A 25561-nucleotide genomic window follows, 5' to 3' on the forward strand; every position below is an offset into this window, starting at 1 on the left:
GAAATTTTGGATCATTGATTTTTATTTATTTTATTTATTTTTGTTAATTATTAACAGAACCGATTTGCAATTTGTCATGGCATTTTTGCCTTTATTTGACAGGACAGGGTGTAAGAGTGAAAGGGGGAGAGAGATGCGATGACATGCAGCAAAGGGCCACGAGCTAGAAGAAAACCTGTGGCCTCTGCAACAAGGACACTGCCATTTGTACATGGGGCATTGTCCAACACACTGAGCTACCAGGCACCCCAAATGCTTGATTTTTTTCTACTTGAAAAGTTAGGAATTAAAGGCAACAGGGGAAAAAACAACACATACCAAATACATGCCTTGTGTTTGTGGTTGTCCTCTTATTTTGTCGCAACACTTAACCTTGATGATGAGTATTATAATGACAGCAACCAATATGAGCTCTGAATAGATCCTGTGTCTTATCACAAGGTCATGTTGGAGTATTTGGACTGTGTTAAATCTGTACAGATGCATGTCAAGTCCAAATTATTATTTCTAACGTATTGAAGAAAAACTTATGTTAGAGCAATTTGGCAAGAGTTTCCCCCCAATTTGCACAAGATCGATCAAGATTCGATTTAGGAAATTATTGTATTGAAAAATGTCCATTCAACTGTTTTTTTAAATAATTATGTATTTAAAATTAAGTTAATGAATAGGCTATTATGGAGTCAAAATGTCAGCATCAATAAAACTGTGCATAGCAGGGAGCTCTAAGTAAAATGTTGCTATTTATGTAATTATTATTTCTATAGCAGTCTGAAAGCTCCATATAGAGCCTCCCACAGGTGGAACTATGGAGCTCTGTGGCAAGCAAACATTTATGATACTTACAACTTTTGTTTAACAAGATAATCTTCACAAATGAACACCACTTTCAGGATTTTTGAAGCATAAATGAAATTGCTAGGTGTAAAGAGCAAATGGTAGGCTATAAACCAAGTAAATCCCTGTTGCAGGACTTCAGTGTCTCCACCACAACGAGGCGGTAAAGACGTGTTCAGTGTCATGGCTTTTTGTAATTTCACTGAACAACTTGTTAACAACCACCTTTTTAAGACGCATAAAAGCTAACAAATCCACAAGTGGGGTATTTATTAACATATTTCATTGTCGTAAAACAAAATAGGCGCCTTGAATCCAATAGAAAATCCCACTGGCTTTTTGTCAAAGGAACCAGGGGTGACTCTAACTCCTGTGATAGCCTACAGAAAAACATCATTCCTGCAGCACTCTGTTGACATGAAAGTGTATTGATTGATTAACAATCTCAACACATGCATTAAAGTAACAAGACAATGCACATTAAAATTTGCCCGTTTTTCCAGTTGAACGAGTGACCATGATCACTGATGACTCTCAGGCCAATGTTAGCATATAGTGGCATTGTAACACAAGCAGAACATTTACGTGACCTCTTAGAAGCCTTCAATTTAAAAAAAAATACTCTCTGTAATTGATATCTATACCAACCATTTACAGAAATATGGAGGCAATCAGCTGTCACCACTTAATACAGTCAGTAAACCAAAACACAGGAAGCCTTTGAGCCGCGCAGTGAATTAAATAACTTTTTCTCAGTCTTGTCAAATTGAGTTGTATATGCTTAACCTGTCCATGTTTAACTGTATTGTGTCTTTTTACATCAATGCTGTAGGCTGTCTTTAACCAGCATACCGTCTGTCACAGTATCATTTATTCATTTTAGCATGCCTATTAACATCAGGCAAAAAGACTACTGATGAAAACTAGCACTCCAGCTAACTCTGTACATTATCCTGTAAATACATTTAAAAAAAAGAAAAATAAAGCTAAACGGGGGAGGGGTTATTGAGCAGCAGTTCTTCTTGTGAAATAAGTAGCTGAGGTGAAGGCAGAACAGAAATCCAAACAAAGAACATGAACAAACATGAACAAAAGGAAATACCTGCTTTTCTTCCCTCAGCCTAACCCTACCATCATAAACGCTTCAGTTGTTCAGTCTGAATCTGTCAAAAAGTCCTGCACATAAAAAACAAATGTCATTTTCATCAGCCGTTGTTGCAAGTACATGTACAGATAGACTCCAGATGGCCATTGGGTCATTTCCTTTTTTCATCTTTTCTTTTATTTTCAGGTATTTTCTTAACTTTTTTGTCGTTGCTATTTTTTGGGCCTTTTTATGTCTTATTAAGTTGCTCATTGCCTTCTCCCAATGTTTTTGAAAGAAATCAAACCAATTTGCTTAAGTTGCTCAATCAGAATAAAGCTAAAAACAAACAAAAAAAACCCCACACACTACCAATTTTGCAATAATTAATATTGCATAGCATGTTTTAAGTAAGTATAAGTATATGTTCCAGATGTGCTTCCTCAAACCTAGTTATCCTGCAGTGTGCCGTCATCCTGCTCAGTGAAAATAGGGGTGGGCGGGGTTGGGTGAGCGCCGTGTGCATGTCAGGGTCAAAGATGAAAGATAAAAAAGGCAGGGGAAACAGACATATATCCTGATTATTGAACAGCAATCAGTACTCACAATTAAAAATGTTATACACATAAATGTTTACTTACCAGATTTGACTTTGAGGGGGAAAACCAGCCTTGTTTAAGTCTTGGTCAGTTTTTTTCTGTTTACACAACTTTCCAAAGGAAATGGAGAGAGGAGGTGACAGAGAGGCAGCAGGATGTCGGGGAGGTTTGCAGCATGTTGCTCTTCCTTTTTGGCACGGACAATTCTGACACAAGGAAAAAGCTTAATTTACTGCCTGAAACACATCTTGTTGAGGGCATGGTGTTGGCTGCCTCCTGTCGATTCCTTCTTCATAGCTGCCACCAAATAAACAGCGTACCCCCCATTTTATGCTGATGCCATACAACTTTACATGTCCACCAAAACCATCTCCACTCAAACCCCATACCACTCTCGCCATCTGCCTGACCAAAATTAAACTCCGGATGCAAAAAAACTAAACTGTGACATAATTGAACTCATTATTATTGGCTCCAAAACCCTCACAAAGTCCCCCAACTTCTCCATCAGCATTGAAGCATCCACCCTGTCTCCCTCCCCTCGCATTCACAACCTTGGTATGATATTCGATGCAAACCTCACTTTCAAACTTTACATTAATCTAATAAACAAAACTGCATTCTTCTACCTCTGTAACACGCCCATCTCTCTTTTTCAGCCACAGAAACCCTTGATCACGCCTTTGTCACTTCCCGTCTAGATTACTGTAACGATATTGTGTTCGGTAACACCTCCAAAGCTGTCAATAAACTCCAGTGCATTCAAAACTCTGCTGCTGACTCCTCACTCAAACTGATTCTCACAACCACATCACCCCCATCCTCCTGAACCTTAGCACTTCCAGTACGAACTGCCCCTCCTCACCTTTAAAGCCCTCCACAACCCCCCACCCTGCTTCACCCATACACTCCCTCCCGTAACATCCTCTCATCAGATGCCAACCTCCTCTGCACCCCTCTCAGGACCAAGTGCCAGACCTGGGGGGGACAGAGCCTTCTCTGTTGCTGCGCCCACCCTCTGGGACTCACTCCTCAAACCCCTTCATGACTGCACTGACCTTTTCACCTTAAAACCCACCTTTCTAAATCTGCTTTTAATGTTTGATTTATGCATATTTCTTGCTTGTCTGTCTTACTTTTGCTGATTGAGTTTTTATTTATTCTATACAGTTTTTACTGTCTTTGATCGATATTGTTTTTGTTTCTGTTAAGCGTCTTTGAGTGTCGTGAAAAGCGCTCCATAAATGAAATGTATTGTACAAAACACACCAAACTGGATTTTGAAAAACCCAGCAGGTGCTTTCTGTTAGCTGGATAGTGATGATGCTAATCTTCACTTTACAGTAAACACCATCTGTGCTCGCTTTTCTCAACGCCTTTGTGTGAATGCTTTACATCGTGTCATGTTCGGTTAGTTGTCCTTTCTGTTCTGTTGCATAATAGGTTCACTTCAGTTCACTGAACACCTAAGGCAAGTAATTTGATACAGTGGTGACAGCAGGCACTATTTAAAGATACTGAGATAGAGTTGCATGAAAATATCATCTTCATAAAATCACAAATAATTAAAAAGATCATGTTTTCAGCACAGCACTTCCAAAAAAACAAAAGAGAAACATTAATAACTGGGCTGGAGGCATTTTTGGATGTAGGGTCGACTAACTGGTTCACAGAGCTAAGCTTTTCTAGAAACATTTTTAAAGTAAGTCAAAGATTTTCATAAGCAAACCATAACAAGGCCTAATTTGCCTGTCAGGTAGAGATGTAAGATGTGTTACTGCAGTTCCTGTCTGGTTATGTAAAAGGTCATGAGACTATAAAAACAGTTCTGCTTCTTCCTCTGTGTGGTGAGTGAGTGTGGTGAGATCACTCAGTACACTAAAATTAAATTAAACCCACAACACTTTTTTTTAACAGTAGTGTGTTAAAGTGAGACACATGAAACTAACTATCTGAAGTATTCTCAAGTTTTAGGAAGAGAGACTCACTGCTACTCTAAAGTTTAAAGTTTTAGTTTTGCAATAATCTCATTACAGCTACCGGTGCTCCAGAGGTGCTTCGCCTGTCTGTTCGTCCTCAATGTATTTAAACGTTTTGCTGTATTTTGCTACATAAAATATTTTTGATACCACCCATGTATTAGGGGTGCATATCAAAATAATTTTGTTCAACCTCTGGTGGGGATATCTTAAAAAAAGCAAAAAAAGCTAAGGCCTTTTAAGGATTTGTGCCTTGTTTTTGTTTATATTTTGGCAAATTGGCACCATGTAAAGTCACCATGGATGTACAGACAATAATGGTTCTCTACAACGGAGGTTCTCTGATGCAGAAAAAGCCGAGAAAGGGGTGTGAATTTTACGATAAATAGAATCGTTTGATTGAAAGAATCGACTTAGTGGGGGGAAACATTTCTGCAAAAATGTAAAAAAAATGTCCAGTTCAGTAGTTATTCAACGTGAAATTCAAGATATTTAACATTTTGTACAAACATGTCGGACACCAACCAAACTGTCACTCTCTAAAGCTACTGCAAAAATCTTAAATGAAAATATCAAAGAGAAAGTAAAATGTGTTTCCAAAGATTTATACTTTAACAACTGCATTCATACAAAGTAATCTCAAAAATCTAGAATGAACAAATGACGTGTGCAGTGGTTTGGACAAAATAGCAGAAACACCCCAAGATAACATACCTAAAGCTGCAATTTAGCCACTTTTAGGAAACAAGTTGTGAACACAATATTGATGTATCATCAACTTTAAAGTTAGCTGACACATATTTAGTCTTTACAAAGCCACATTATCCAGAGTGGTGTTTGCAGCCACCTGCTGAATGTAAAATATCCGACTCTTTAGCTGCTAAATGCTCCACTATTCTAAAAAAGCAAGGCTCCAACTGTGTCTGCCAGCTGTTTGCAGCTGAGCAGGTAGTGTGCAGTGAGTACATTAAAGGTTTCCCTCTAAAAACAGCTGCCTGCTTTGGCTTAAAAACAACTATGAGACTAGTGAGAGTAAATAACTGTGGAGCAGACAGCAAAACACTAGTGATGGCAAAGCAAAGCCCCATGAACCATTTTCTTCATTTTCTGAGCCTACAAAGAAAAAGGATTCAATTCAGTGTCTTGGCGCCATCAAGTGGGCTCAGAAAATAAATGCTGTGTTGTATGAGGCTTTATTTGGCCATTGCTACTAAACACTCACTACAAACTGACTATAAAGCTCTGTAAACAGGAGCTGCAGATTCAGCTGATAATTCTCTTTAGGTTCATCACCTGTCAGATCCGCCCCTCACACCTCCACAGCCCCGCCCTCTCATCCAAATATGGTCACTTCTGGCTCCAAAAGATCGGTCCCAAAGTACATACACTTAAGTACTTCAAGTGATTGTTAAGGATTTTTCAGCACGTTGTCTGTTTCTACAAACTGGAAGTGCACTGACCGACACCTACTGTATGAAAAACACTGACTATATATAAATATCTCATATAGCTCCACTTCAAAACTGCTGAACCATAACTTTAAGTACAGTTTTAAGTATCTGTACTTTGCCTGAATATATTTATACTTATTACTTTGACTACACTATATTTCTACAAATGCTTGCGATACATTTGCTTTGAAGTCAGTGAAGACTTTTTTTCTTTCTAAAATGCAAAAGTCTATAAACTGTGATCATGCAGTTCTGCGTGTGTTTTTTTTCTGGTCAAAGTGGGGGTTTTTTTAGGTTTTATAGGTTTTTTATAGGTTTATAGGTCATCAGCAGGCAGCTGTATTTGGTTATGTGGTGTTACAGCAGCAGATGGAGATGAAGATTTCCCACCTGATCACCCATAGCCATACCTAAAGTCCATGTTTTAAGTTTTTGAGATGAAGAGCGATTTGTATCGTTTTAAACGTACATGTATATATGTACATATCCCAGGCTGTAATAATCAAAAAATAAATCTACTTTGCATGTAGTATAATAAAAATAATTAATTTTTGCTGTTATTTCATCTAAAAACTGAGTGGCATCGTGACAAAAACCTGGCATACAAAGGGTTAAAATTCTAAAATAAAAATTGATTGGAAAAAAAATGGACTGATTTTGGTTAAAAAGAAAAACTCAGTGAAAGCAGAAAATCATATTAATGTATAACATTTTTTAAATATTGATTTTTTTAAAATTTTTTTTTTTTGAAAAGTGCATTTTGTGCGTGATTCAAGTGTGTGTTATATTAAAGCGGGTAATAATGTGACTCAGCAACTTTCGCTGGTGTTGGAGTAATATTTGACCACAAGTATCAAGTAAGAAAGTTGCATACTTTGTCCACCACTGCAAAAAAAGCAAGATTGCAACTTCCAAAATTTCAAACACGAGGCTTCAGAACCGGAGTCCGCAGGGTGACGTCACTGTAGCTGCGTTCATAATTTTTACAGTCTATGGTTAAAACACCATTGTTCTTAGACCCTCACTTTGAGATGGAAAAGGATGAGTCTTTCTTTCCTACACACAGTCTGAGCTCTCTCCATCTATTTCTACACAGCGATGTCTCTTCAGGGACAGAGACCACGCAAACAATTTCTTACACTGTGGACACCAGTATGGTTTTTCTCCAGTGTGGATACGCAGGTGCTGGCTGTAGCTTCCTGGCTGACTGAAGCCTTTATCGCACTGCTCACACCAGTACGGTTTCTCCCCCGTGTGGACACGAAGGTGTCGGATGTAGCTTCCTAACCGGCTGAAACTCTTCCCGCACTGATCGCACCAGTTGGATTTCTCTCCAGTGTGGACGCGCTGGTGCTGCTTGTAATTGCTCGAGCGACTGAAAGTCTTCCCACACTGTTCACACTGATACGGCTTCTCTCCAGTGTGGATGCGCAGGTGTTGGTTATAAGTACTAAACTGAGTGAATCTCTTCCCACAGTAGTCACAACAGTAAGGTTTCTCTCCTGTGTGAGTGCGCACGTGATTTCTGTACGTACTTAAACAACGGAAACTTTTGCCACACTGGTCACAGTGGTGCGGTTTCTCTCCAGTGTGGATGCGCATGTGTACTGTGAAATTACCCCACTGGCTGAAGCTCTTCTCACACTGGTCACACTGGTATGGTCCCATGTGGTCACTCAGGTGTTTTCTGTATGAACACTGGTCTCTAAAAAGTCTCCCACACAGGTGGTAGCTGTGTGGTGTGTCTTTCACGTGGGTCTGCAGGTGTAGTTTGTATGCATTTGCTTCACTGAAGCTGCTGTCACATTGTTCACAGTGGTACAGCTCGTCTGTAGTGTGGGTGCGTTCATGTCTCTTTAGACGACAAACCCGACTGAAGGATTTTTCACACGTCTGACACTGATGAGGTCTGCTCCCCTCTGTGTCCGTCTCTTTCAGCTGAGAAAAACAGAGAGAAATAAAGATCAGACTTGATAAAACAGTGCTAGCCATTAGCCATACACTTGAATTTAACAAATAACACTGTTAGCTCCTAATTATTATTTATGTCATTGTTTGAGATTTATTTACACATTATTTATGTGATTTATTTTCATTAAAACTGATTTGTTTTTGGACTTTATGTTACACTGAAACAATGTTTCAAAAGCAGAAACTATGTTTATAATCTGTGAATATTTTCCCTGAGGACAAACGAAGCGGCAGAAGTTCACAGTCCGCCTGAAGGTTAAGAGTTTAAGAGTATTATTGCATCGCCCATTTTAATTTTTGAATTTTTTTTTTTTTTAGCTCAAGTTGTACTCACTCCCTCTTGGTGGTGTGCAGGCAGCGAGGTATGTCTATGTGTCTGTTTTTCATGGTGCATATTTTTGGTTTATGTTTGACACATTAATTGTAACTCTCAGCAAAACATCGCCATGTTTTCATTCAATTCACTAAGTAATTACAGTTGCTTCCACCTTTGGCTTTTTTTCAATCCATGCTGAGCTGGGCTACATTCAGCCATTACAAAACATAGAAAAACATTTATTTAAAACACTGGTGTGTTTAACAACCTGTTGTGTGTGTTTTATACAGTGGGGTTTGATTCAGCTCAATTCAAAGGGGCTTTAAAGGCATGGGACACATGTGTTTCCATTCCCGAAGCAAGTGCGGAAAAAATACATACAATAAGTAAAGATCTACCAGAAAATGGTTTATATACACTTCGCTAAGAGGAACAAGTAAAACATCGCACACTGTTTTCAGATTAGAGGGGGGGGGGTTGGCCTCAATTAAATTCAACATTCAACAGTAAAAGCCTCTCAGTGGCTTAAATTGTAACATAATCCTTCCCTTTACTGATGTGAAATATCGAGCCTTCAGTTTCTCTGACGGTAGCCTAAGAGGGATATAATAAAACAACAAAGCAGAAATAGTTTGAGGAAATTGAGTATGTTATGACAAAAAGGTTATGCTTAAAATGTATTATTTTGTGGCACCAAAAGCTGTGTTGAAAAATTCTGAGTGCACCCACATTATGTTCATTATGCTGAATGTATCATGTGACAGCAGCATAATTTCTATATGATCTCACCTCTTCTGAAAGATTCATTGCATCGCTCTATTGATGGAAGTAATCATCCTCCAAATGCTTTTTTTCCCACCAGTTTGAGTCACCTCTGAAATCATCACGAATAAAGACACACAGGTCAGAGCACAAACACACACAAATAAACACAGTAGCAACAAAACGATGGGTAGAAGTGACCTTTTTATTCTATACCCCGGCTGTGTAATTTAACTATTATTATTATTAAACTATTTATTTAGATTTATTATAATAATTATTAATAGTTATTTATATAATGAATAAATACTAATATTTAATAATATATTATTATAATAATAAAATATTTTAATGATATAATAAATATTTTTACAATAAATAATAATAATTTATCCTAATAAATTACAAATAAATAATAATCATCATAATTATAATCAAAATAAGTGATTTTTAAAAATTATTTACCTATTATTATTTGTATGTTATTTAATTATTTATTTATTTATTAATAATTATTTGCTATTACTATTTGTGCTATTATGTTTCCAGTTAGCCAAACTACCAAAACAACTGGACAACCCTGCTTTGAGTTTTCGCCCTCTAGTTTTTGGATTTGCCAGAGAGTTATAATATATACATATATATGCAAGGTTTCTCGTTTAGCTCATAAAGCAAACATCCAGGTTCACTTGCACAGGGCTAACTTCACACAGGGCTAACTTCGCACAGGACTAACTTCACACAGGGCTAACTTCACACAGGACAGGGCTAACTTCACACAGGACTAACTTCACACAGGACTAACTTCACACCGGGCTAAGTTCACACAGGACTAACTTCACACAGGGCTAACTTCACACAGGGCTAACTTCACACAGGGCTAACTTCACACAGGGCTAACTTCACACAGCAGCACTTTAGCAAAACACAGCCGAGCTAACAAGCTCACACACGTTAGCAGCGAGCAGCCGGAAGAAAACCGTTTTAACCGTGTTTAACATTTACAGTTAAAACACAAAGTTTAACAGCTTCAACCACTGACGCAGACACACACACAAATACAGAGAAAACAGAGGACACACCACATTACCTTTTCTCTCTCACAGCCTGTCATGGGCTAACGTTGTGACCATCCCCCCGGAGCGCGTCCTCATCTTCCCCGGTGGACCGTTTTCTGCCGTTTAGTTTCCGGTTCGTGCGTTAGTTCACGAGCCCGGAGGACCGAGCTGGAGGACACAAACACACAAAACTCAGTTTAAATGCCTTTATCAAGACATAAAATAAACAGGGCAAAATAATAATAATAATAATAATAATAATAATAATAATAATAATAATAATAATACCTATTATTTGTAATGATCTTTACCTTTTGAACAACAGTGTAGATGAGATGGGGGAAGACAACATTGTGTCAACCCTAAAATAAATAAATATTAAAAAAATAAGCAGAATAAGATAATAAAATGGTATACAACACAACGGATAGGACAAGGGGAGATGCCTACATAGTTTTTGCAATTTAAACCTCTGAAACCTGAGCAAATCAGCATGATTTCCTAAAAAAAAAAAAAAAAAAACAGAAAAAGATTAGGTAATGGTAATGGTAATGGGCAAATAATGAATGACCCCCCCCAAAAAAAATTTTAAAATACAAAAAAGAAAGGTTTCAAAATAAAAATTAAAAAAGAAGGGAAAAGATCTAGAAGTGCTTAAAAATATAAAAATTCTGTAACACACTTTCAAATATACAATTTTGATCATAATAAATATAATTTTGCCCTAAACCTTTTCTCTAGCCTTTTAAAAATAATTTACAGATTCATCTGTTTTTAAAAGCTTTAGGCCACAAACAAGGTCAATTAACAATATTTCTCTTCTTCGAAAGAAAAGTTTATGAATAAAAAGGAGTTTATTCTCTAATCACATTTCTCTGTCTTAATGCTCTCTTAGGCTGACTTTTTAGTCCTTTATGCAAATATAATTTCCAGTTTTTTCAGAGATCGTGTAGAATTATTTTATTTGATTTATTTTTTATTTTTTACACATGGCCAAAATCAAACCTGCATAGAAATATAACTGTGGTAGGGGATGCTATCCAGGGCAAGCTGTCCTAAATTGCTGTCACACTAGATCTAGATGTAAAATCTTTGCATTTTAATATAAATTCAAAGTACATTTTGTTAAAAACTGATGAGTTCTCAGTTTATGTGCATGTCTTTACACTGTAAATCAAAATATTTTGATCAATGTTTGTCAAACACACAGAATTGTAAAATTCTGTTTATTAATAAAACACTTACTTCAAATATGATTTGCAAGCAAGTAGGACATATGTTCAGCCGCTGTGAGCAGACAACACACAGATTAATTTAAGTAACATTTAAAGGACACAGCTGAGTTACATATGGGTAGACTCCCTTCATAATTGTACCCTTTAAGCTAAAAGTTGAAACCTGAAACCAAACTTTGCGTTATTATCCCTCTTAACTAAAGGTCCAGTTACTAGCTTTTTCAAGAGCTTTAATGAAATTTCACAGAGGGGTCGCAGTCCTCACTCAGTGTGTTCAATCTGGTCACACTGAGATGTGATTTACTGTTGTAATTTCTTTTTTACCAAGTCAAGATGAAACTTTCACGCTCAACATGTTTATTTCTCCCAGAATTTTATTTCTTGAGTCAGGGTGGAAAATGCACAAAGACCATAAAACTCTGCACCGACATCCAAGATAATAAAAATAATCCATGTATAGTGGTGTGGAGCATCTGCAATCTGCCGTCGATGTGCAGCACTGCAACTGCCACAGCATGACTCCGTCTGTGCGCGTCTGCGTCCGGTGGGACTTTGCGGACTCGGCCGCGTGGATGAACACAGACTGGACCAAACTGAGGCAGCTGAACTGTTGCACACTCATCATCAAACAGACAACCAGTGTAGTATTCATCGCTCTACAATAAATATGGAATCCAAACAATTACATGGCATAAATCAGAAAAAAACATATTAAAGTATATTCATCACACCAGAGGGGATGACACTGACACCAGAGGAAATGTGTTGATGTTTGGTTTGATTAAAAGATGCATCTGCAGACCTAAATCCAACCGTGAATCTCCTCCACAGCTGAGTCTGTCTTCTTACAGTATGTACAGTTGGACGTATGTGTGTGTGTGTGTCAGAGAGGTTATTCTGGTATGTGCTAACTGTACACTGTGTGTGTGTGTGTGTGTTTTGGGGGGCGGGATCTATCGATAGAGGTAATCAGCTTTTATGTTGGCAGCTATCTCAGCCTCCCACTTGTCTCCGTTGTTGAGGAGCTTCTCCTTGTTGTAAAGCAGCTCTTCATGGGTCTCAGTGGAAAACTCAAAGTTAGGACCCTGACAAGAGAAGGACAGAGAGAGGACGCAGAGAGAAGAGACACAGATCAGAGGTTAAACTGCACAAACTGATATTGTGAATATAAAATATACCTAATGGGGGAAAAAAATCCTGTTTATCCCAAAGATGTTGTGCTCACATGAGGTTGTATTTCAGGCAATTTGAAAAAGTCACATTTTGCAAAAGTGCAATGGAAACACTTTTTTTGGCGTTTATAGGTCACATGACGCGATGGTTATGTGCTGGCTCCCTCATGATGCGGAGCGGATCATCTGTTTATCACTGGCTGTCTTTTGATTGTCTAATCTTGTTTTTTGTGTTGCATTTCTTATCATGAAGCACTTCGAGCTGCATTCCTTCAATAAAATATGCTCTATGAATAAAGTTTATTATTATTAATATTTTCCTCAAGTATTTTTCCAACAAACCATCTGCAGTTTTCCTATCTAATGTTGCAGCAGAAACCTTTTTCTTTAAATGATTGCTTGTTTATAGCGTGTTCACTCCAGAATAGGACACATCAAATATCTAACTTCTACTTTACTGAACATGTGGGCCATATTTAATGACACCTATATTACAATTTACACACCATGGCCTGTGCTTTACTTTTTAAAATGCTCACTTTTCATTCGAAACCCTACAGCGTGGTAACTCTTGTGAGCCATAATGGTGCAATTTGTGTGATTTTTTTATTTTTATTTTGCAACACACTGCAGTAAGTGATGTGCTAGGCAACCACTGGTAATGCATTCAGTTGTATAAAATCATGACCATGTTAAAACAAAGCCAGCTGAAAAATTGAGGTTGTTAAAAGTACTTAAGCAACAATCATGTGACATATTACATCAAAAACTGATTTCACTGTATGTCTTAACATACTGAGGACCTGCATGTTACGCATCATCGAGATCATACACACACCTCTACGATGGCGTCCACGGGACACGCTTCCTGACAGAAGCCGCAGTAGATGCATTTGGTCATGTCGATGTCGTAGCGAGTCGTCCTCCTGCTGCCGTCAGCACGAGTCTCTGCTTCGATGGTGATGGCCTGTAAACAAAAACAGTGTTTGAGACTCTAACTCACTATTTTCTCTGATCTGCTATCAAGATTGAAAAAAAAATGCATATTATGCATATTTATTCACAACTGACATAAAACATTTATTTAATGATACATTTCATGTGTTATTCAAAGGAAAGATTTAAGGTTTAAACATACAGAGAGTGCAAGTAGTTTTGTCAAGTTCATGTTAAAAGGCAAAAATGATGCTACATCTAGTGTGCTCTGTGTTCTGTGTGTGTGTGTGTGTGTGTGTGTGTGTGTGTGTGTGTGTGTGTGTGTGTGTGTGTGTGTGTGTGTGTATACCTGTGCAGGGCAGATCGCTTCACACAGCTTGCAGGCGATGCAGCGCTCCTCTCCTGAAGGATACCTGGTGTGACATCATCACAAAGACTCTGTTGAGATTTGATCCAGAGTGCTGCTGCTGCACCAAGGAGCCTCTTTCTTTCATGTTATACAGTCTTCACTATTATCTGATACAATTACAACCTTCACTCAGTTTATTCCAGATGTTTGTTTTCAGGCAGCGAGCAGTCATCCTCACCTGCGGAGTGCGTGTTCTCCTCTGAAGCGAGGCGACAGCGGTCCCTTCTCAAACGGGTAATTGATGGTGGCGGGCTCTCTTAACAAGTAGCTCATTGTCATGCCCAGACCTGTTATCACAACACAACCACTGATGTTTAAATGAGAAAAAACATTCAAAACTGACAAAAACAGATCACATAGATAAAGAATATTTTTCATTAAAAACGGCGGCCAAACCACCTTCAGTGCTGGAAATCGATCTGGTACCCTTCACTGTGTGCACGCTGCAAAAGCTTCCCCACAAGCTATTTTTAAATATGAACATGTGACTATAAAATACATTGTGATCAGGATTTCTACAGCTTAAGGCAAGTTAATTTTAAAACATTTTAATTTTTTTTAATGGCACTCAGAATTTAATTTAAAACCCATTTTACAACAACCAAAAGTGACGAAAAATAAACGTGAACATTATTTTTTTTATTCAAGTTAAAAATGTAGGTGATTTAAAATTTTATAATGGAACATGTGGAAGACAATACAATTATATGATAAAAAGTATCAATTCCATGAAAAACACTTGGTCATTTTTGATTTGACTGAATGTTGTAAATGCATGAGTGTTGCTGGTTCTTCTGTCCTAATATGTGTGACATTAAATTTTGTAAATTACTTTTAAAAAAACACATATTTCCAATTATTTTGAGATTTTACAATGTTACATCCAAAAGAGAGAAGACATTTCAATACAAATTAAGGCCTTTTTTACAGAATTGAATGCCTTTTAAAGTGTTTTAAGGAGCCATGAAAAAACCTGATTGTGATAATCTGAAATGATTCCAAAAGAAACTTAGTAAGGAAAGACAAAGACTGAAGAAATATTTCAGCAGCCACATGCTGAACTGTTTTAGTGGCACTGAGCACGAAAAACGGACATAAATGCATCCCTTTTCTCTACGCTGCTGCAGTTATTTTTTGTGACTACTAGTAAAAAGGAAAATGAAGGCAAGATTCACTAATTTCACAACTGTAACATGAACTATATTTATTTATTTTCTGTGTGCCTTTCAGCTGACCTCTGAAGAGCTCCGTCCACAGCAGCGTCTGCGCGGCTCGGTCTGTGATCGACTTCATGTCATCTTGGATCTCCTGGGCGTTCACGTACTCTGCACACACAAACACAACCAGATAATATGAGAGCTGCTGCTGATGATGGTGTGTGTGTTCATACTGGGATGGGATTATACAGATGACCATTTATGTGTGAAATGTCAACTTTCATGTGTGTATATCACACGAGACCACGTATCAAGTCATTCCTGTTTCCCACTCATACATCTTTTTTAACAACAGTCCGATAGAGTATTTTTTCATGCTTTGTTTTTAACATGTGGTCTCAGCAGCCTCTCTTATAATTGGGTCATATGCGTAACACTTTCTTCATGTGGTTACATGGAGTATAATTAGGTCTTTAGACATATTCACACAACAAGTAATAAACACAGTGGTGTCACCGCACACTCACAGAACGTGATCGGCTTTTATGACTTATTCTAAGGATACATCTGCCCTCTGAGACTTTCCTGGACAGGATGTTTCTGAAAGCATTGTGATAATGTTTGTTTATAGCCTGTTTTTCAGGTTTTATTTAAAGCATAGCTCACATAGGCAAAGCTTTTCAGAATCTGACACGTTTTATTATTTTGGGCATTTTTGCCGTTATTGATAGGACAGGACTAGGTAGGCGGGAAAGGTGGGAGGAGAGAGAGGAAGGACGACATGTAGCAAAGGGCCACAAGTTGGAATCAAACCGAGGCCACTGCGAAGGACTCGGCCTGTGTGGCACAAACTCCACCAGGTGAGCAAGAAGTCAGGCCAAAACATTTGTGTCACAGCAGCACAACTGTGTGATTACGACTGCTTTTCATTACACGTCAGGTTATTGCAGTGTCAGTATTCAGTCAGTATTTATGTCAGTGTTCAGTCAGTATTTATGTCAGTATTCAGTCAGTATTTATGTCAAAGCCAGGATCCAGCAGGAGCAGTTTCTGAGTTTTGTTTGTGTCAAAGTGGTACTTACTGAATCCTTCCCTTTGTGCAGACACACTGAAGGACCTCACAAGATTCTGGCTGGCAGCAAAAGTGCCTGAAAGGAAAGACATATTTTAAAACATGCAATATAATTAGGATACATCCCACTGACAATAACACCAGAGGATACTACAAAGGTACCTGATGTGTTATTAGAAAGGTTCCCATACATTTTCATGGACAAAATTTGAAAACTTTTTAATGACTTTTTAAGACCCATAATTATAATAATAATAATAAAATGTATTTAATCAGAAACTAAATTTGCCATAATATTACATTGCATGATGGTTATCCGTGCAAGGTTACTGTAACAATTTTATCACACAAAACATAATTCCATGACTTTCTCAAAACTTTCAATGACTTCTACTAATTCCATGACTTTTCCAGGCCTGGAGAATATGACTGGGAAATTCCATGACTTATCAAGGTTTTCCATGACTGTGGGAACCTTGTTATTAAGACACTACTTCTTATATGTGGCCATCTGCTGAGCCAGAACTCTTCTTCTAATCTGGCACACCACACACATCTAAACCCATGTGATTCAAGATTTTGAAACTTTTGTTGTCATTTCTAAATTATATTTGTGTGTTACTAATGGATAACCTGCTATCATGCCAGTTGCACTCAAATTACTCGTATCTGTTCAAGGGCATCTGTTTCTGTTCCTGTGAATGAGAAATCTTACCTGGCCTTGACACGGAGTAAAGTAAACGCAATGTGGCAGCCATCACGTCTCAGAGCTGAAACCAGACACAATAACAATGAGAAATAGTTTAAAAATAGTGACTGCATCAAACATGATCAGAATCAGAAACACTTAATTGATCCCCAGGGGAAAATCAAATTCAAGGTTAAGGTCAACTTTATTGTCTGTTCTGCCATATATACAGGACAAAGACAGGATTGAAATGCCGTTTCTCCAACACCACCCACGTAACCATGCAAGTATGCAAATAATACAATAGAAAAGTATAAAAAGCAGACAGGTACTAAATAAAAGTAATACAACTATTAATACAATTACAGTTGAAGGAATGCACACATTAAAACAAACAAGCACAAACTTAAAGTATGAAGGAATTAGGGGTCGATCAATATTGTTTTTCCAGGACTGATACCTGTACTGATTATTAGTAGTTAATGAGACCAAAAACCAGTATCCGCAATCAATATGCATTTACGAAAAAAATGAAAATCTTTCAGTCGATATTTAGAATTTGAAATATAACAAACTCCAACACAAAACTTTGTTGAAAAACCTTTAGCAAATGTTTAATCAAAACTGAAACTTTCAGCATCATACACAGAAAGTTCCCCTGCAACATTTTTTTATTAAGTCAAGTGCAAAATTAATTAAAAATGAACAAATAAAAACATCTCCCTGAGGCAAAGTAAAACTTTTCCCCATGTTGACACTTTCTTTGCACTTTTTAATTAATCTTATCAGCTATCATCAAAATAAAAAACAGATAGAGAATCTGCAAAATGGCAAATATCACCCACACCAATAATCTGTCAACCCCTAATGAGAGGTGATTATTTCTGATATAATGATTAGAGAACTGTAGAAAGTAGAAATAAAAGTATAAAATAAGTATAAATACAGAATAAAAAGATGTAAATATGTGCTTTTTGGTGCACTTCCACACCAATATGTCATTTTTTAAAAATTAAACTATGTATAACATGCTTATTATGCTTACTATACATATGCTTGTAAAAATCGTGTATACATCTGAAGCAAAAACTGACTTAAAGTAAACAGCTCCCACCTATGTGCCATATTGTAAATAATGCAAGGTTTATTTTAGAAAATACTAAAAAGTCTCTGTGCGACGTTTAAGACTTTATTATGCGCCTTGCTGTGAACTTTCAACATTACTGTAATGTTAAATTTTGACTTTAAAGCCGCAAAACAACGATCACTGAATCACCTGCTCTGCAGTTGATGTGATGTCGCAGTTTCTCACCTGCTAACGTTAGCCGTGTATCACTCTTTGTTAAAAAGTCACATACTGAGGTACAGCACGGTGCCTTAAATGTAAAGTTTTCACGTTAAATGTGAATTATTGACCTAAACTAACCCTGATGTAGCGCTAACCCTTAACGTTGACTTCCTCCAGCAGCGTGACATTGTTTAGCTAGCGTTAGCCAACATTAGCTTGCAAAGCACACACAAAATACACTTGTAACCACTCGACTTCGCGGCACATCATAACTGGTTTTTGCACAAGAAAAAGTAGTTAAGTTTGCATTGAATGGTGAAAAGTAAAGGCTCGTCGCTGAGCTAATATAGCACTGATTAGCAGCCAGGTTACATTACATGCTGTCAAGGACTTTTGCACAAAGGTCGCGTGAGGTGAATTAAGAGTCATTTTGATCGTTTCAGCAAAAGATATAGATAATGATACATTGACTGTTTAAAGTGACGCAAACTGACTTTCTAATAAATTAGATTTTATTAGTTAAAATGGTTTTAAACTCACCGAAATGTCGCTATTTGGCCTTCTTAACCAGAACAGCGGACGATTTGCGGAACGGACCCTACGTGCACAGGAAGTTACCCGACGTGATGGCGTCATAGACACCGGCACAGAATAAACTCCCTCATTTATTTTTATGAAAACAAGTTTGGACTGGAAAAGTGTCAAAGGAAAAAGTTCATGTTAACTGAAAAGGTTAAAAAAAAAAAAAGAAATGTTTAATACTTTGAGGGATAACATAAAAAAATGAGAGGCATAAATGTACTTGAGGAACATAACATTTTGACATTTGAATGGTTTCTGTAGCTGAAAGTATGCAGAATTAGTAGTCAATCAAAAAAAAGGTGAAGTATTACAATAGATAAAAAATGGATAAAAGTAGTGTGGCTGCTGAAAGCATACACAATAATAATAACAATAACAATAACAACAATAATAATAATAATAATAATAATAATAATAATAATAATAATAATAATAATAATAATAATAATAATAATAATAATAATAATAATGATGATGATAATAAAACATTATAATGTCAGAAAATAATTATAATAAAATCCCATTTCTAGTGTCAGCATTTTTAAAGCTTTTGAAAGATTATTATTAAGACATTTTAATAGCAATTAAGGCCTTCTTTAAGATTAATCAGTTCAATGCTTATTATGACTTTTTGAGGATCTCTGGGAGACCTGTATTTGCTTGTGATTTCTAATAGCATCTTATTTTCCTTCCTGTTGTAGTTATCAACACCTACAGGATAATGATAATTGTAGTAGAGGCTGAATTACAGGCACACACACAATGTGCGTCAGAGCCGTACAAGCAGAGTTAAATGGAGCATGTGAATTTTAATTGAAAATGATTTTGATGACACTGAGCTCTCTGCAAACACATAGAAACACTGCTGAAGGCTGCAGACCGACTGTTCACCGTAAAAGTAAGTGTAGCCTTTTTCCTATCAAATAAAAAAATACTTTTTTAACGTGCAAAAGATAAACAATTAAGTTAAGAACAAGTTGGTATTAAACCGCAGTCAGTGATCCAGCTCCGAGTACTTTACTTGATAATAAACTGCGCCATGCTCTGTACATTATGTTCCAGTGAGTGAGTGGTTTAATGCCACGGTGTTCACTGAACGTGCGTGGCGGGACGCAGAGAGGTGGCTGCTGGTGGCTGTGCTCGGACTGGAGATGGTTATGGGAGTTGTGGGAAACTGCTTTGTTTTGCTGGTCAAAGTCATGGTAAGGTGTTATGATTGTTTCTTAAACTGGTATTTTTTGGGGGGGTTATAATTTAAGAGGAGAATTCAGTTTTAAAAAACAAATTACAGTTCGAACAGCTAAAAAGTCTTTGTGCATTTCAGTGTACGGTTTGGACCTGAGGGGACTGTGTAGAATGGGTTGGGTGATGGGTTGAAACAAAACGCAAACATAAATAATTTTTTTAAAAAACTAAACAAAAAAATATATTCTTTGGTAGGTATATGGCGGAGAAAAGGTTGTGTTGGGGTGTTTATATTTAGTTTGTAACACAGGAATATTTGAATTGTAAACAAACCTGTGGTCGTTATTTATTTATTTAATTTAGTGGTAAGTAAACTGGGTATTGTTGTTTGCACATGAGTTGTAAATAAATTTGGGAATTTGTTGAAATAATATATGAGTTAAAAGAAAAAAGTAAACACAGGGTAGGGATGTATAAGTTTTACTTCTGCCTATTCCTTTTCAGACACAGTACTTTTGTTTTGTTTGTTTGTTTGCTTATAATATATTTTAATTTGTGGTTTGAAATAAAGTCATTCATTCATTCATATAACATGTACTTGTGTCTGTAAGTACTGAAGACCATAATGCACCCTGGTTAAAATTACTCACTCATTTTTGTGTGATCTAAACATATGTTCAATTCTTTTCTTCTGTTTTTCATTTTCAGCACAGGAGTCACTTCAGCTGTCGTTACTGGCTTCCTTTCCTCTGTCTCACCTTGTCAGATTTAGGTACAATTTACACTTGAATAAATGTTTTTGCGTTACATGCTAAGGGCTCGGCCCTTCCCCCTTCTTCCTCTTTTTCCTACCATGAAATTGTCCAAACAATTAAACCGAATTTTTCCAGTCCAGTCCCATGCCAAACTTCCTCAGATTTGGCACTAACAGTTATAACGGCACTACAGCAACAGTCTAAAGTTTAAAACTTTAATCAAACTGTAGCCCCAAAATTAATCAGAAATTATGAAGCCCATCACTCTGTTTTTCTCAAAAATTGCAGAGCTAATTAAATCTGTCTCTTCCTACACACAGACTGCCCTCCACAAACTACCCAGCCAAATGTTGTAATATCAAAAACTGAGCTCACAGTGCATCAAAATATATTCTGTGTAAAAAGCTACTGCAAATTATCCCTGGAAAAATCTCAATTGTTCATGAAAAAGACGAAATCTTAATGTCATTGCAGAAGTGGTGTGGTAAATTTCAGAATTGTATCTCAAAAACAGAATTTTTACAATATATGGAATTATGTCAATATATTGTTAAGTTGCTCGTTGCCCTCTCCTTGTGTTTTTGAAAGAAATCAAGCCAAAATGCTCTGGTTTCAAAGGGTTAAAACAGACATGGCATTGGCAGTTTTGAGTTTCAGGGGAGATGACTTGATGTGAGAAAGTAAAAAAAAACCAAAGCAATACATTGTAAAATATACATTTATATATATAATATATAATATATTTTACAATTTACAATTACATGTTGTCCAGATGAAGTACAGAAACTCTCAAATTTTATCTTAACGGAATTTCTGAAACTAGTTTGAAATCTGCCTTTACTTCAGTGATTATCAAAGTCAGTGTGACACAAATCTTTGGTTTATCAGTTGGCAGGTAGCTTAACGAGATTGTGAGTCGCCTTTGGTGTCTAAGGTTGTTAATTCAAGCTCTTGTCTCAGTGACGATGAAGGCGATGCAGAATTAAGATGCTAATGCCCACTCTGACTAATCGCACTCCACAATGCCAAACAGAATTTTAAAGATTTCTTTAATTTGGGAAGTTTGCAAAAGTTATGACTGGTGTAGTTATGCTGACGGATCCTCCTGTATTTCTCATTTCTCATTTTTCTTTCTCCTCCTTCTCCGACTTTGTCTTCCTCTCCAAAATTCCTGGTTGTGATTTTCTTTCCTGGTGTATCCCACCATCTCTGAACTCACCTCATAATAATATTTGATTATAGTTTTGTATCACATAAATCACTGTGTTTATCATGTAATCTCAGTGCAGGGTGTCATCATTTCGGATAATGAACTTTGTGTTGTGCAGGCTGCTCCCTCCTCATCATCTCCGGCTCCCTGCTCGCCATGCTGACAGGAGGTCAGAGGTCACCGTGGTGTGAGGTCGTCAGCCTGCTTAAGTTTGCCTTCATCACCTCGTCTATAGGGAGCGTAGGTACGACTGAACACACCAACAGAAACCACGTCATCACGACAGAGATTCTCCGTACAGTGGAAACCCACAGTGATATTCTTACATGAAGGCTTATGTTCATTCTGACTTCACGGATAATCTAAGATTTATTGAACAAAATCTATGTTTAATTATTTGTTATATGACTTAATCGGTCAAAATAAGGACTATAAAAAAAATAGACTGTTTGGATTACAGATACGTTTGTACAGTGCACTGGTGATTTTACCCAAAATACAGTTAAGCATTTGAATATTTGTAAAATACTGGCTGTGTTTCTTTGAGGTTGTTTTAAATTTTTATTAGATAAAATGTATTAATTGTCCTTTGAGATGTATAGAATTAGCACACTGGCATTTCTGCTTTTCTTCACGTTCTGGTCGTAGCCAGATTAATTGATTTCCCAAATGAGATGCTAACTCACTTTAATATGCAATTTTATAAAGAATGAGACAGGCTGAGCAGAAAGTCTGTTCTTAAAGTGATAGTTTGACTTTCTTAAGTCCTTCTGCTGTATTTTGTAAGATGGACAATGAAACAGTGATTTCCATTCAGTCATTCTCTGTGTAGAATATGTGTAATTTGTGTTATTATTGAAGGTATTAGGTTATTTAAGACTTTGAATCCACAATAATATGTTGCATCTTGACAGCGGACTTATTGTTTCAGCAAAATGTGGCTTCACCCAAACACAGCTATAGTCCCGTATTCGTACCTTTATAGGAGGAAACAGTCCTGTAAGTCCTTTGATGCAGTCAGTTTGAGGGTTTCTTTTTTCCTTTACAGCTGTCCTCTGCGTGCAGCGGCTGATCGGAAAGGCCTCCACAAGAAGTCCTCTCTTTGTTGTCATGGTGACAGCCTGCTTGACTTCTTGGGTGACGGGGGTGGTGTTTGGGAGCGTCCCTGTCGTCTACAACTGGATCAGGTATGAAGTTAACTTAATGTTTTCAGTCAGTGCTTCATGCTGTTTTCATGTCATCATCTCTCTCCTCCAGGTACGACCCTGCAGAGATGCTGTGTGCCGTCTTCTGGGAGAACAGCTACTCCGACATGCTGGTCTACATCCTCTGTGCTTTCTCCGTCTGCATCTTCCTCCCCTTCCTCCTCATCCTCCTCTGCTCTCTGCTGAGTGCCATCGGCTGTCGCTCGAGCTGCAACAGGTAAAAGAAAAAGTCATCTCAAGTGATACAAAACAAGTTGGATTTTTAAGTTTTTTTTCAAGTCGTTTAAGAAAGAAAAATATCCTCTCTGACCAGCATGTACACAGAGCAGACTTACAGCTGAGTCCATTTGTCAGGATTAACCATTTAAGTAATTTCTCAAGCAAAAATGCCAAATGCTGGTTTCAGCTTTGCAAATGTGAGGTTTTGGTACTTCTCCTTATCATATATGATGACAAATGGTTTTTGGAAGTTGGTTGGATAAAACAAGCTATCTGAAAACATGACCCTTGGACTATTTTCTGGCACGCTGTAGACAAAGTTAACTGAAAGTTCTGTGCCAACCACGGGGCGCCCTGATGAAATGGCTGGTACTATTAGGTCAATATTACTGCCACTAAGAGACTGTGGCACACTCATTTTTGAAACTACTACTATTTTTACCAACCATATTGGCATATGTTGTTGGGAAGGGACCTAAAATAACATGCCAAAGGCTAAATTTGGGTGAGGGAACAAGTGGCATGGCCATTTTCAAAGGGATCCCATGATCTCACCTCAAGATATCTCAATGAAAATGGGTTCTATGTGTTTCCACGAGTCTTCTTTGAACTTATGACGGCTTGTTCCCAGTAAATATTTTGTTCCTTACAATCAATGTGCTCCTTCAAAATAAAGCTTAATGTTTGTCTTTTGGAAAAAAAAAGCCCATCCCAAGGGGTGCCACTGATGTTTAGTCCCTAAATTGGCTGTCATCAAAACTCATCAAAAACAGCAGCCCTGGTGTAGGAGAACTATGGTAGCAGACATGAAAACATAAAAAGGCTGATATCCGGTCGCAGGAGAATAAAGTGGATGAAATGTGACAGGAAAAAAACAGGAAATCCGAGAATGCACCGCGCACATCTTCACAGAGACATGGTTAACCCCTAATATCCCAAGTCACACTATTGCACTAGATGGGCAGACCTTGTTCAGAGCCGACAGGACACAAGACTCTGATGCAAATTTTAAAAATCCTCTGCAGGAATTGTATGATGCCATTAGCAGCAACATACCTAAGTAAATGGATGGAGTTTTCATAGTTTCATAGCAGGCTGAGAAACGAGAAGTTAAATAAAGAATTCAGTAAATAATTAAACAAATCGCATGTTTCTTGCTCCTCTCTCCATCTTGTTTCCTTTTTGTCTCAGTGATGATGAAGATCTGTCTGCAGTCACTCCTCTGCTGGTGGCCTCCTACATCCTCTGCTACACTCCCTTTGTTGTGTCTGAGGTGAAATATGCACTCACTCACTAGGAACATACATGAAACAACACGAGCTACGTTGCATCTGCACACAGATGTAAAATCCACATTCATGTCCACTCACGGATTGTCTCTGTTTCCTTTTTTTTTACCTCTCCGTCAGTTGCTCCTGTTGGGCAGGATGGACCTGTCACCAGCGCCTGATTGGTTGAGGACACTGTCATCAGTGATGTCATATCTGGACTGTGGTCTGAACGCTCTTATTTATTGCTCCCATCAGGACTTCCGGGAGGCCGGATTGGCCTTGCTGTGGACCAATAGGAAAACATCATCAGAGCCTGTCCTCACGTCTGTCACTAAACATGACATGTAAATGTGTGAGGGGCTCCACATTTGTGTTTATGTCATTTTTGTACGTTACTGCAATCCATGAATATGTTACATTTGCACGTTTCATACATCAATGTTTCTATGGTGATGTAGTATATGAGCTGACTTTGGTACCAGGAGGGCATGGCAGATGCCTTTGCACATAGGCGAGACGTTCAAGAGCAACATACAACAGAACCAGTTTTGATTTAGTGTCATTGCTGCTTCCAGCTACTTTTTAGGAAATAAATGTGGTTGTTTTGTGGCGATGTTTGCAAAAACATACAATGCCAAGTATTTTTCTTTTTACTTTTTCTCGGGCAATTGGGTTGTTATTCCTGGATATATTGGCACGTCCCACAGACAGCTGCATTTATCTGAGGCAGTTATATAATAACTTTTGTGATATCTTTCTTACTATTTTATTCAGTCAGTGTTTAATTCTGCTTCCAAATGTGAAGGTCAAATTGCAGTTTCAAAACATTCACCACACTGCCAGGAAAAAATGAAATCCTTCTCTGTTTTTCACCCTTGTAAAAACAGAACAACATTCATTCTGTCTCATGTAAAATGACCAAAAACCACAAATGCCAAATCATCAATTAATTACGCATGAATAATAATATAATAATAGATGTGATCATTTGTTTTCATGTGGTGGTTTATATTTTGTTTCTGAGATATCTGACAGTCGCATCTGTATCATGTAAGTTTATCATGTTTGAAATGTCTAGAAAAATTGAATTTTGAGGTTTTCACATCAGTTGGGTCTATAA

At 37.4% G+C, this 25561-nt stretch overlaps 3 protein-coding genes across 3 annotated transcripts; 1 reads left to right on the plus strand and 2 right to left on the minus strand.

The window, feature by feature from the left end:
* Window positions 1-5088: 5088 nt before the first annotated feature.
* Window positions 5089-10239, minus strand: LOC121941526 (uncharacterized). Its single transcript, XM_042484336.2, has 3 exons — window positions 10090-10239; window positions 9027-9111; window positions 5089-7888 (listed from the first exon to the last, which is right to left on the minus strand). Exons 2-3 carry the CDS (start codon window positions 9042-9044, stop codon window positions 7007-7009), a joined length of 900 nt encoding a protein of 299 aa, XP_042340270.1. The 5' UTR covers window positions 9045-9111; window positions 10090-10239; the 3' UTR covers window positions 5089-7006.
* A 1409-nt stretch (window positions 10240-11648) lies between these two features.
* Window positions 11649-18663, minus strand: ndufs8a (NADH:ubiquinone oxidoreductase core subunit S8a). The gene is made up of 8 exons (XM_042485330.2): window positions 18555-18663; window positions 16754-16808; window positions 16049-16114; window positions 15045-15134; window positions 13988-14096; window positions 13750-13813; window positions 13303-13431; window positions 11649-12377 (listed from the first exon to the last, which is right to left on the minus strand). The coding sequence occupies exons 2-8, from the start codon at window positions 16794-16796 to the stop codon at window positions 12246-12248; spliced, it is 633 nt and encodes a 210-aa protein (XP_042341264.1). The 5' UTR covers window positions 16797-16808; window positions 18555-18663; the 3' UTR covers window positions 11649-12245.
* Window positions 18559-25355, plus strand: LOC121941606 (uncharacterized). Its single transcript, XM_088075293.1, has 8 exons — window positions 18559-18637; window positions 19659-19803; window positions 20495-20553; window positions 21865-21990; window positions 22795-22933; window positions 23004-23168; window positions 24362-24443; window positions 24580-25355. Exons 1-8 carry the CDS (start codon window positions 18559-18561, stop codon window positions 24787-24789), a joined length of 1005 nt encoding a protein of 334 aa, XP_087931419.1. The 3' UTR covers window positions 24790-25355.
* The last annotated feature ends 206 nt before the right edge of the window (window positions 25356-25561 follow it).

Source organism: Plectropomus leopardus, chromosome 3 (genome assembly GCF_026936395.1).
Source record: "Plectropomus leopardus strain MGB_pleo_1.0 chromosome 3, ASM2693639v1, whole genome shotgun sequence".
NCBI classification, from domain to species: domain Eukaryota; kingdom Metazoa; phylum Chordata; class Actinopteri; order Perciformes; family Serranidae; genus Plectropomus; species Plectropomus leopardus.

Bases quoted from the DNA above. Each gene is read 5' to 3' on its own strand.
- LOC121941606 (XM_088075293.1), top strand. From the start codon at position 18,559: ATGTCGCTATTTGGCCTTCTTAACCAGAACAGCGGACGATTTGCGGAA. The intron at 18,638-19,658 runs GTGATGGCGTCA...ATTATGTTCCAG, and splicing joins TGCACAGGAAGTTACCCGAC to TGAGTGAGTGGTTTAATGCC. The intron at 24,444-24,579 runs GTGAAATATGCA...CCTCTCCGTCAG, and splicing joins CTCCCTTTGTTGTGTCTGAG to TTGCTCCTGTTGGGCAGGAT.
- ndufs8a (XM_042485330.2), bottom strand. From the start codon at position 16,796: ATGGCTGCCACATTGCGTTTACTTTACTCCGTGTCAAGGCCAG. The intron at 13,814-13,987 runs GTGAGGATGACT...ATGTCACACCAG, and splicing joins GGAGAACACGCACTCCGCAG to GTATCCTTCAGGAGAGGAGC. The intron at 13,432-13,749 runs GTATACACACAC...TTTTGTTTACAG, and splicing joins AAGCGATCTGCCCTGCACAG to GCCATCACCATCGAAGCAGA.